The sequence below is a fragment of the Neomonachus schauinslandi genome, chromosome 9 (assembly GCF_002201575.2).
Source record: "Neomonachus schauinslandi chromosome 9, ASM220157v2, whole genome shotgun sequence".
Lineage (NCBI taxonomy): Eukaryota > Metazoa > Chordata > Mammalia > Carnivora > Phocidae > Neomonachus > Neomonachus schauinslandi.
In genome coordinates, this window is record NC_058411.1 from 33,104,699 (window position 1) to 33,117,449 (window position 12,751).

The window sequence follows — 12,751 nt, forward strand, 5'->3', positions numbered from 1 at the left end:
TGTCTTTCTAGTTTTATAAATTTATATATATTTATATAATACATAAAATATACAATATTGTATATTAGTTATATATTGCATATTATATATAATACATATTAATATTTTCCTGTAACATTAAATATTTTTAAAAGCAGAAATTACCAATCATGGTGTGGACCTATTTGGAACATCACAATCTCTTGCAACAGGTACCAAAGTTAATTGTGCCCAGTGGCTAAACTGATGCTTGAGACATGATTTTTCTCTTAAAAAGCAGTAGGTAATTCATGGTCCTCAACTCTGATAAGTACCCCGTGCTCTGCTGAGCTTTCCTGTGGGAAGACCATGGAATAGTAGCCTGACAGCTCACAGCCCCCCAGTCCTCTTATCCAACCAGCAACCCTTACTGAGATATTGTTATTAATTTTGATGATTCAAAATAATTCTAATTTGTGTGGGCTGGACTTTTACAGATAGTTTTGTTTTCCTAATAATTTAATCTATGGATCAGTTCTTAATATAGCTTTATTGAGATATAATTTACATATTATCAACTTCACTCATTTAAAGGCTATAATTGGGGGTGCCTCGGTGGCTCAGTCAGTTAAACATCTGCCTTCAGCTCAGGTCATGATCTCATTGTCCTGGGACTGAGCCCTGCCTTGGGCTCTCTACTCAGTGGGGAGTCTGCTTCTCCCTCTCCCTCTCCCTCTGTGCTCTCTCTCTCTGTCTCAAATAAATAACTGAAACCTTTAACAACAACAACAAAAAATAAAGGCTATAACTGAATGATTTTTAGTGTATTTACAGAGTTGTGCAACCGCCACCAAAATCTAACTTAGAACATTTTCACCATTTCCGTGGATACATTTTTTAAATAAGGATAAATGTAGACAATGCATAGTGCACTTATGTTTCTTTGCATGACCACTGCAGGCTAGAGAATGATATGACCATAGTCATTATGATGAGAAGTCAAAGCAGAGAGCCATTGCAAGTGAAATTTGCTACAATGTCATTCACATTAATAAGCACAATATTTGTGGGGCACCTGGGTGGCTCAGTTGTTAAGCGTCTGCCTTCAGCTCAGGTCATGATCCCAGGGTCCTGGGATCGAGCCCCACATCGGGCTCCCTGTTCCACGGGAAGCCTGCTTCTCCCCCTCCCACTCTCCCTGCTTGTGTTCCTTCTCTTGTTGTGTCTCTGTCAAATAAATAAAATCTTAAAAAAAAAAAGCACAACATTTGTAGATTCTACATATTTTAAAAATAAAGCAAGTCTTGTCTGCAAATTCTTTGTGAAAGTTCATACCATCTTGCTTTATTAACATTACATGTACAATAGAGGTCTGCAATATAAAACTCATAAATGAAAAGTAAATTTTAGTCTTAAAGTAGCTCAATCACATTAAAGGATCAATGAATGTATATGTTATAGAATTACAATAAATATGGTTTGAATGAGTATGTGAATTAGAGCAGAGAAACAAAGCAGGGTTGCTAGAGGCCATCCCTGGGAACTTAGCTTCATTTCACAGATACACAGAATCTTCTGTTATAACTTGTTCTAACAGAATTGTGTATTAGTTTTCACAATCACAGTTTATATTTTTCCAATAATTTATGCCTTTCACTAGGCTCCTTAAATGTCTTATACATCTAGTTAAGCAAGTAATGTACCTGAGAGCATGTATAACGTTTTTAACTGTGTTACAGAGCACAGAGGAATCTAATTCCATTTGAGATGGATCCCAACTTTTCTGGTCACTAGTAGATTCTTTACATTCTTTGTTATTTCTTTTAATTAGGAACCACCCCCCCATCCTCTTTTCTTTTTTTCAGCTTTAACTGAATGGAGATTAATTCAGCAGATAGTTACAAAAGGTTACATTTTTTTCTGCAGAATTACACTGTAATTGTCATTCGAAAAAGCATTGTTGGCTACTTTTAGTAAAAGAAAAGGTAGAGAGATTCCATATTAAATCTGATTACAGACCAGAAACCAATGCCAGTAGTTTAAGGGGGAAACCAAGCAGAGAGAAGCAATGAGGTGTTTACATTACAGGGGTGGAACTTCTTCAGCTTTTGCTCCAGACTTTCCATGACATCACCAGACTTCCCTATGTGCGTAATGTTTCAAGATCACCAAGGCCCCATTAGGGCTAAGAATACTGTGGATATGAAGTACACTCACCCGTGGGTGGTGGTAGGATGTCTTGAGTTTCCCAGGAATGAATGTAGTCACTGGGAATTTTTTGAACTGGTGACAGCTTGAGTTTAATGGAAATTGGGATGGGGAGGGAGGAGTCTGGAAGCCAACATGGAAATGTTTTCAGGGACTTTTCTGACTGCTTAATTTGGGGGAGGTCTATAAATGCCCCTGAAATATTCTCTATAATTGTTTGCTATTTACCATTCCCATTGCATCTTTTCCCACTGATATTTTGTTATAAAAATTTTTCAAACCTACAGCAAAGTTGAGAGAATTCTGAACACCTACGTTCTCTTGTCTTTTTCTTCTCTGTGTGTTATTTTTTGCCTGTAATTACATAAAAAGTCTTAAATGGTGGTGTTTACCCATTACTTGTTAAAACTGTTCTCTGTGGTATTTGTGCTTTGACGTTGGTTCTGCACAGCACTTTGAAGCATGGCATTTCCTTAGTTTTTTTGTAAGATTCTTAACACCACAATAAACATATTTTTAGGATTGGTCCATCACAATTTGATGTTGCAGCTCTGGTTGTACTTTTGAGAAGGTTTGGCTGTTGTGGACCCCGCTTCCTTCATGGGATCCCAAGCTAACCTTTCAGCTTTGAACAGAAAAGCCCTATATTCTAGATCTTCTCTTCCATTTGAATAATTAAAAACGACTGTCTTTCCATAAGTTCACTCAAGTTTCACTCATGAGAGAAAATTGGGCTAATGGTTTGGAAAACCAAAATTTAAAAACAATTAGAAAATTTGTTTTCATTTTAACTCGAATTCTCAACGAAATCATTTTTAAGAAAAATTCAGTAACCAGATTTAAGTCTCTGAGGTTTCCTGCTTGTTTTGGTTGCTGTGTAAGACATGAAACTAGGAGGAAAAGAGAAAGATGGAAAGGAAATAGATATTTTTGCCCTTGAATTATTAGAATTCATTCAACTAATGTCCATTTCCTTCTTCCTCAGGTTCTCACCAAAATCGCAGTAATCACACAGTCACTTACATAGACGTGAGGCTGAAATAGATCTCTGGAGATCTCCTGGATGTCTACTTAGGAGAATGGTCTCCAAATAGCAGGTTTCCAACTCTTTTCACATTTCTTTGGCAGAAGGTGTTTATGTCTACCGGGCAGGCAACTAACCACTTAGTAAAAGAAGTGCAGGAAGCCAGGCTGCTCTGGGCATTGTTCTAATGCTCCTGCATCACAATGTGCTGACATAGTCTCTGAAGTAAGAGAAGAGTGCTGGGACGGAGCAGCCGTGACGTAGCCACTGAGATCAAGTGTTGCCAGCATTCCTGGGGATCCCAGATGGCTCAGGAGTGGTAGTTCTGGTTGTGGTGTGAAGTTTACAGAGGCTTCCTTGGAGAGAAAAGTCAACTTAGCAGGAGAATCACCATGGCAAAGATCTCATACTGAGAAAGAAAACACTTTATATTGCTTACCATTCAATTGATAATTTATCCATTTCCTTATATCCTAATTTTCAGAGACTTAAACATATTTAAGTCACTTTGAGCTTTTGTACAGAAAAGCTTCAAGAGAATGTAGCATTCTTAGAGAGCAGAGGCATCTTCCTGCCTCCAGCATCTAGTGTATTCTGGACACATGCTATATAGTAGGCACTCAGTGATTATTTGTTGGATGAATGAATGAATATTAGTAAATACATGGCATTCTCTCTCTCTGAATGTCTTCTCTCTCTCTAAGGCTACAGTAGTCCCTCTTTCCCTTTCTGTGGCTTCAGTTACCAGTGGTCTGGTCTGGAAGCAGATGATCCTTCTGATGATTTGTCAGAAGGTCAATAGTAGCCTAACACTACATCACAGTGCCTATGTCATTCCCCTCACTTCTTCTCATCATGTAGACATTTTGTCATCTCACACCCATCACAAGAAGGCTGAGTTCAGTTTAATAAGATATTTTGAGAGAGGCCTCATTCACATAACTCTTATTACAGTGTATTGCTATAGTTCTATTTTATTATTAGTTGTTGTTAATCTTACTGTGCCTAATTTATAAACTTTATCATAGGTATGTATGTATAGGAAAAAACAGTTAATATAGGTTTGGTACCGCCCATGTTTTTAGGCATCCACTGGGAGTCTTGGAGTGCATCTTGCATGGATAAGAAGGGACTACTGTATGTGAGTAGGTTGTTTGTCTCTGCTTTTCTGTATGGTTACAAGATTCTCCTCTTCCCTATCAGATCCTCCTCTTCATCCTTGTGTTTTAGCCAAGTGCTGCAGATTCCCATCTATCTAGCCACCTCCTTGCCTGCTCATGAGGATAGAGGGACACAGGAGGATACTAACTGACCACTCAGGCCTGGGGGCCCACTACCTTAGTGAATTTACTTCATTTGGGCCACCATTCTAGACTTAAACACTTGCTTTTGACAAGGCCCAGAGAAAACTCAGTTTCTCAGAATAAACATGAACCATGCAAGTTTTTGAGAGGATGATTATATTCCTGTTTCCTCAAGAACTGTAACTTAATTTGGGACCAGCTGTTGGTGTCACGGAGACCATGGCATCCACACTCATAGGATATATAGCAGGCAGAATTGAGGGGTGGATGTATAACTTCAATGTTTAAAGGCATCAGGGCCTGGTGAGAGCCCTCCGCATATAACTGGTTCAGTCTGTAGGCGAGGGCAGCCTCTCTGTGAGCAAGCTCAAAGGGTTTCCTGTTATCTTTGCATTAGACACTCCTTTTCCTGTCTTCTATCTTGAATGTCCCCTGTCAGATGGAAAATTCTTGCTCTCCTCATATGAGTACCATTGGCTAGATTTCTAGTCATCCAATTCTTCATTCAGCATATTTCTTGCATGATCACCACTTGCCATGTTCCTGTTCTTCCTGCCTCAAGGCCAGGAAACATTTTTGCATAAATCTGATCTCCTCTTTTCCATGTTGATATTAATTCTGATGTACCTTGATGAAACTCTTCATTATCTCACTTCCATTTTTTAAAGGCTATTGGTATATTAAAAAGTGAAGAAATAGCAAAAGAGGGAAATAAAAATTATGATATATTTTAAACATTTACCTTTAAAATATTAATTCTTTTTAAACATGCACAGAATATAAAACCATATGTATAACTTCATTTGGAGATGATGGCACAAGTCCGAATATGAGGTGCTCTGTCAGAGTGAGGTCTGTGACCAATGAGCCTCTGTCCTTGTCCCTCATGAGATGTGCCCACTTGCTCATGCCTTCATGGGCTCCTCTCGGCTGCATGTTCCACGCTTTCCTGAAGTTTTCCTGTCAGGTTCTGTCTTTGGCTCCCTGGTGAGTGCTATACAAGGTAATTCTGTTGGTCAGTTCAGTTATGAGTACCTACTATTTACAGGGCACCATGCCATGCTGGGGCTACAAAGATGAACAGTCTTTGCCCTCAAGGAACTTACCATCAACTGGGGGAGGGGCCATATAAGTAGACTATTCCAACGAGATGCAGTGATAAGTGGCACCACAGATGAGGGGCACTTAGCCCAGTTTGGAGATTTGGGGAAGGGTTCCTGGAGGAGTTAATGCCCAAGCTAAGTCCTGAAAGATTAGCCATTTTGGGCAAAGGCGTTGAGGCTTAAAACCACGTGGTTTGAAGGGGTAACTGCAAATGGTCCAGTGTTACATAAAGCGGGAGGGAAACAGTGGAGTTGGAGGAGGGAGGGGCTAGGTTCCAGATGGCTTTGAACGCCCTAACTGGGCGCTTGGGCCTCATCTGCTGCAGTAGTTTTCTAACAAAGTCTTAGCCTGAGGAGATTTGTGATCTGGATTGATCACTCTAGCAGCAGTGTGAAGGATGGATTTGGGGAGGGCAGTTCTTGGGGCAGAGGAGAGATCAAGGTAGTAGCATTTAGAATAGAAAGGAGAGGGTTATTTAGTAACTATTGGTAGAGTTGACAGAATTTGGTGACTAATTGGATGTGGGGAGTGAGAAGAAAGAATGACTCAGAGGTTTCTGGTTTCGGAAACTGGGTAGACCAGAAAACAAAATGCCGACAGAGGAACAGGTCTGTGCACTCCTTGTAGGAGTGTCTAATGCAAAGAGAATGAGTTCCTTGTTTCCAAGAATCCTTGTCTAGCATGGTGCCTTGTACTCAATGGGTATTTAGAAAATAATAGATTTTTTCTTAAACCTTTAGTGCCTTCCCAATGTTCTTAGCAGATTTGGCATATATCATAAGGTGTGTATGTATTTAGTATTACACCCAAGAGCCTGCACATTTGTGAGCATGATCTGGCTCCATCTTGGCTTCAGTTCTAACTATCTCAGACTGTACCCCTATTGCTCATCATACTCTGTGTCCTTTCTGACGTTGTATTCTTTAAGCCCTTTCCTCTGTCTGAAATGCTCTTTTCTCAGTTCTTAACATGTGGGGCTTATTTTCATTCTTTAGATCTGAGCTCAGAGGTCACCTGCTTAGAGACCCCTTCTCCATCACTTTGCTAGTGATTGTCTCTCAGCTCTAAATCCACCATTGTGTTCTGCATGGTGGTGCTGGGGCTGGAACTCTGCAAACGGTGTCTTTCACCAGCTGGCTTCCTGTTACGTTCAACGATAAGTTGCATTAGACTATAGGGAGCTTGGAAAGCATAGGGAGGGAAGAAGGAACTTGTGCTTCTTCCTGTTCCCTTTGTGTTTCTGTCAGTGTTGCCCTGGAAACAGCAACTGGTTCTAGCCTCCATTTTTTTTTTTTTTTCCCACTCAGAATTAGCAGCTGGGCAGTGCCTTCTCCTTAAAGGGTTGAGTCCTAGCTCCAAAGGGTCTGACCTCTGAACGTCTAGATTCTGATTACTCTTCCTCCTGCCTCCCAGACCCAGTTGTGATAGTTGCTTCCTGTAGTTATTCCTCTGACATCTTAATGTTTCCTTCGTGCTTTTCCAGGTCTCTAACACTTATTTAACTTATTCGTACAGTGAAGTCTCAATAGTCTTTTTTATTAATGGCTGCACCCTGACTCAATAGTCTTTTTTATTAATGGCTGCACCCTGACACAACAACTTAATATGATCTAGGCCTCCACTCAGTTACTCTCTAACATATCACTGGATTTTCTTCATAGACTTTTCATAATCTATATTTCAAATAAATTTTTTTCTCAAAATCTATGTCCTCCACTTGGATATCAGAGTCTTTGTCTCATTCATCACTGTAACCTCAGTGCCCAGCATGGAGCCTGCATACTGTAGGGACTTAATAAATGCTTGTTAAATAAATTATTGAGTTATTGCAAAAATACTTCATGAGACATATTGGTAGCTGACCATAGAAAATGGCCCAAGTTGAACAATTCTTTAACCTTTTGGCTCTAGGCCAAGTTATTGATGAACATTGTAAAAATGTAATTCTCTGTTATAGAGTGCAGCTTAATACTTCTTATAAGCATGTTAGAATGCAATGCATTATTTAACTTAGATCCATCATCATTGGAATAACAAGACACATAGTTTATTTGCTTTGAATCCTGTATTTACACAAATGTCCACTTTCTATATTTGGGAATAATAAAGACTTACCTTGTTATGTAGAGTTTCATGAAGATCAAGAGTTGGTTGTGGGTTAGGTCCACAAAGTTTTGTTCATTAGCAAATAATTTTAAAAATGAAAGCCATCCAAAGAATCCACTTGTAACATACAACATCATTTAATAGCATTTACTTGGCACACTTACTCTGCTTATGTTCTTTTTCTCATTGTGTGATATGGTTTGAAACAACTAAAACACAGAACCAAAAAAGGTTAAAAAGGAACTGCTTGACTTCCACATAGTTAGAAGCAAGAATCTGAAGGTGTCATCTATAGTCTTTTACTTAAGTATCAACTAAGACAAAAAATTGTAATATATCATATATGTGTAATTCTAAAATAACTAGGTCAAATAAATGCAAATAGATTAAATGGCATCAACTTCCATTGTGCCAAGTAGAACCATTTCATTGAATCTTAAATTTCCCTTGTATCTACTTCAGATGTATTCATATTTTTTTTTATCTCTTTTCTAACTCAGAAGGAAAAAATGTTCCATTTCTTCTCTAGGTTAATTAGGCCCCCAGCATATCCTTAAATCCAGCCCTTCCTTTATCTTCTTTTTCCATCTGGCACCTTACTCTTGCATTTTTAATATGCCCACTACTGTTTTCCTTCTTTCTCAAAACTCACAAATAAAAGTCTTTCTTCCACCTTGTTATCAGTTTAAGCTACCATCCTGTATCTATCTTTTCTCATGTACAAGTTCCAAATAATCTATATTCAACTCTATTTTGCAACCTGGCTTTGCCCTCAACCCACTATTGAAATTGCACTCTTGCAGCTCACAAATGATTGCCTAGTCAGCAAATCATTTTGAGCCTTCATGCTTGACTTTTTTTTTTTTTTTTTTGGTGGTTGATTACCCTTCCTTCTGGAAACTCTCCTTGGTTTGGGGACATTTAATTACTTGGTTTCTTTTCCACAAACGTCTTTTTCTTTCATTCTATTCATGATCTTTTTTCTCCAACACTTCAAAATAAGGTGCTCCCCAAGGCCCTGTCCTCTTCTCCTATTAATCTTGCCCATCCACCCTTATATTTTAAATATCACTACCATGTGAATGATCCCCAAGGTTATATCCAGCCAGTATCTCTTTTGTGAAATCCTAACCTACACTTTTAAATGCCAACAGGACATATCTACCTTAGTATTCCTCTGGCATCTCAAACACGTATCCAAACCCATCATCTCCTCCACAAAATTCATTTCTTGCTAATGGTTTAACATTTTCTCTGTCAGCTAAGGCCAAAGAGTTTGATTCATCTCTTACTCCAATACCTTCCTTTTCAGAATTTGAAATCAGTCATAAAACTCTCTCCATTCTTTATGTCCAGAGGCACATTCATCTGTCATGATCTTTCTGCCACCATCACTTGCACCACTAATGTGAAGGCTGTCATCACCCCCCCAGATGCAGCACTGGATCACTTCCTACCTGGTGTCTCACTCCAGTTCCCTCTAGGCCAATCCATCCTCCTTGGTGCTGCCAGACCTTTTTCCTAAAAAGACAGTTCTGATCCTAACACTTCCCTGATCAGGAGTCTCTAAACAGTTTGATATCTCTAGAATAAATCTAGACTTCTTAACCTGGCGTTTAAGAACTTCTTACTTTGGGCCTCAAACATGTGATGTATTTTTTTTTTTTAAGATTTTATTTATTTATCTGAGAGAGAATGCGAGACAGAGAGCATGAGAGGGAGAGGATCAGAGGGAGAAGCAGACTCCCCGCTGAGCAGGGAGCCCGATGCGGGACTCGATCCTAGGACTCCAAGATCATGACCTGAGCCGAAGGCAGTCGCTTAACCAACTGAGCCACCCAGGCGCCCGTGATGTATTTTTTGGTCTTACAAATATATCAGTTTTCTGTTTCTGTAGTTTGATGTTTAAGAGTATGGACTCTAAAGCCAGATTGTTAAGTGTGAATCCTGGTTCCTTCTCTAACTAGCTGTGTGACCATGGACAATTTTCTTAATTTCTCTGTGCCTCAGTTTCCTCATCTGTAATATAAAAATAACAACCCTATTATTGTTGTTGTGAAAATTAAACATATGAAAAGTGCTTAGAAAGTGCCTGGAATAGAGGTGCCTGGGTGGCTCAGTTGGTTAAGTGTCTGACTCTTGATATCCACTCAGGTCATGATCTTGGGGTCATGAGATTAAGCACCGCATTGGGCTCCGTGCTGAGAGTGGAGCCTACTTGGGATTCTCTCTCTCATGAAAAAAAAAAAAAGCACCTGACATATAATAAGCTCTATACTATCTGTTTCACTGAACAAATATTTACTGATGCCTATACATATGTATATCTGTCAGGAACTCTTCAAAGGATCTGGGGGTAATATCAATGAACAAAATAAACAAATCCTTGCCATGTGGATCTTACATTCCATAATAAAAATAATTATTTTTAATTGTCCATAATCCTCTGTTTCTGGAATACCCTTCCTCCTGCATCATCATCATCGTTAAAATTCTACTCTTCCTTCAAGATCCACCAAAATCCCATCTTGCCCCTTGAAATCTTACCTTGTAGGAAGTTCTCACTTGAACTCTTCCAACTCTTTAAATCTGAATTATAGCATTTATCACATTCTATACACTCTCCCATGTATTATCAAATATCATGCATATTAAATATTATAGTTATTTGTACATTTTTGTCATTTCCCTTGATGGAGTATAATGTCAGCTGTTATCCCTATACATCTTTTAAACAGTAGTATGATGTACCTTGTACCCAAGCACACAGTAGATGCTTAATAAATGTTTCTTCAATGAATATAGGTAAAGAACACTTTGCATGATCTTTCATTTAATTTCTATTAATTAACCTTATGTTCTTTAACTGAAAATATAAAAGACTTAAAATATAGATCATTTTATTTTCAACTCTGGAAATATCAAATATCAGTATCAAATTTTTCTTGTTTACTACTTGGCTTTATTCATCACCATCATTTGACACCTTGTTCACTAGTAGCCCAATTTTTGTTGTTTGCTTTGCTAAGTATACCTTACAGGATATTTAATGTCCCTTGTTACCACCACTTAGGAAGTGCCTCTAAGTTTTTATTACTGGAGCCATGTGGATAGAGTTTATTTTGTTTGTATATTTTCTATAATGTAGCACTGATTTTTCCCATTTCTCACTTCCTTCCTAACATGATAAAAAAAACTTCCAGTTACTCACTAGCAATTTTCTGGTTCAGTACTTACTCTTTTTCTCCATTCCAAAGAACTGTAGATGTTGGAAATTTGTTTTTATTGCATCTATAATAAGAAATTAGTTTTTTTCCTCTGTATCGTTTCTTCCCCCTAAATTTGCTTGCCATTCTCTAGCTATGACTGAAAAGACCAGACCAACTGTAGGTTTTCTTGTATTTTCTAATTTGTATTTTTGCAATGCTGTAGTAAAATACAGAGATATAACACATTTTCAATCACCTTTATACCATTTACCCTTGCCACATCATCTTAACTATTCCTTTTGTCCAAGCAGAACCTCATTAAAATGGCTTGACAATCTTCTCTTTTTTAATAACAAGACCAATACAATAGATTTTTAAATAATGATCAAGGATTTTTTTTTTTATTCATTAAGTTTCAGTATCATTACAGAAAATGTTATGGTACAGAGTTGTTTAACATTTTTTCTTTGCTCTTGATTTCCACATGAATGCTGGTAACACTAATATCTGTACAAGATCAGTCTTTGATTTTATTTTTTGTTCTGTACAATTTTAAATGTATTGGTTAAAAAGGCTGTCAGCACTTAAGGAAGCATTTTTCCCCCCAGTTTGTTTATTCAAATAAAAGGTATCCAGTTACTGCCGAAGAGTACTGTGCCTCGAGGCTACTGGGGAGGGGCCTCCCGGATGCTCTGCGGGGGAGGGTTCTCCCTGAGGCAGGGCAGGGCCTCCCCACCCAGTCACTCTTCAGTTGGCACTGTGCACATAAACACGAGATACATGATAAAGAACAAGCAAAAGCTCTCTGAAAAGCGGTTATGAAGCATACTAAGAAGGGAAATCCAAGTGTTGCCTACGCTAGTATAAATAAGCAGACAGCCTTGATTAAGAGCATAATTAGTTGTATTTTAAAGATGAGAAAAACACAAGTTCTGCAGGCACCTACTGCTGTCTACTAAAAGCTATCGCTATCAGACCTAGCATTGAACACACAAAGCAATTTGCAAGAAAGGAAAAATTTGCTTTGATATAATCAGAATAGAGTTGTCTGTTAAGATTTATTTTTAGGTGTTTTTTTCTTTAAAAGGTGTATTTAAATTCTTTTGAAATATAGTTCAAGATGTTGACTATACAGATCAACTTTTATCCAGATCAGAAAACCTAGCTGTGCCGTTGCATATTACAGGATACAGTCAATGATATGTGGACATGCATCAAAGCTTTCTCGCTCTGGTGACCATCATAGCCGTCCAATGACCATGACGTCCACCACCTCGCCCTTGTGGAGCTCCACATACTGCTCTGTCTTTGGAGGTAGCATCAACAACCCGTTCGCACTGCGCATGCTCATCAGACGGCTGCTCATCTGATTACCTAGAAAGAAATATCTCATTGTAGCAGCAACATCACAGTGCATACATTTGGAGCCCTTACAGTTCTTTTCAAAATAAACACCAACGAACAGAAACACAGGTCTTCGAGAGGAAGAGAGAAGACGAGGCTTCCCTGTCCCTTTTCCAGGTAGCCTTGCTACTGTATCCTACTCCTTTCTCACTAAACTTTGAAAATAAACATTAGAAATTATTGCTCTAAAGAATAAAACAGGATTTTATAGCTTATGCAAAATGCCACAGAATTTCTCAGTTCAGGCGAAAATGTTATGTTTGTCTGAAAAGAGAGGTTTTTAAAACTTATTTTTAAAAAGACAATTACCATTTCTTTAGTGTTTACTAAGTGCCGGTCAGCACAGCGGGTAGTTTCCTTAACTACCTTATTTAATTTGTACAAGATTCAAAAGAGGTTAGGTAACTTGCCTATGGTCCTACTAACTAGTTGGT

At 38.3% G+C, this 12,751-nt stretch overlaps 1 protein-coding gene across 8 annotated transcripts in view; it reads right to left on the minus strand.

Annotated features, from left to right (window-relative positions):
• Positions 1-11,281: 11,281 nt before the first annotated feature.
• Positions 11,282-12,751, minus strand: part of GPHN (gephyrin) — a 607,453-nt gene continuing 605,983 nt past the window's right edge. For 6 of the 8 annotated variants that reach the window (XM_044918130.1, XM_044918129.1, XM_044918127.1 and 3 more), the window contains one exon: positions 11,291-12,287. In XM_044918130.1, coding sequence (XP_044774065.1) covers positions 12,154-12,287 — 134 coding nt within the window. In that variant the 3' untranslated portion in view covers positions 11,291-12,153. Of the gene's footprint in view, positions 12,288-12,751 lie in introns of all 8 variants that reach the window. The other 2 variants (XM_044918131.1, XM_044918125.1) reach the window with 1 other exon arrangement.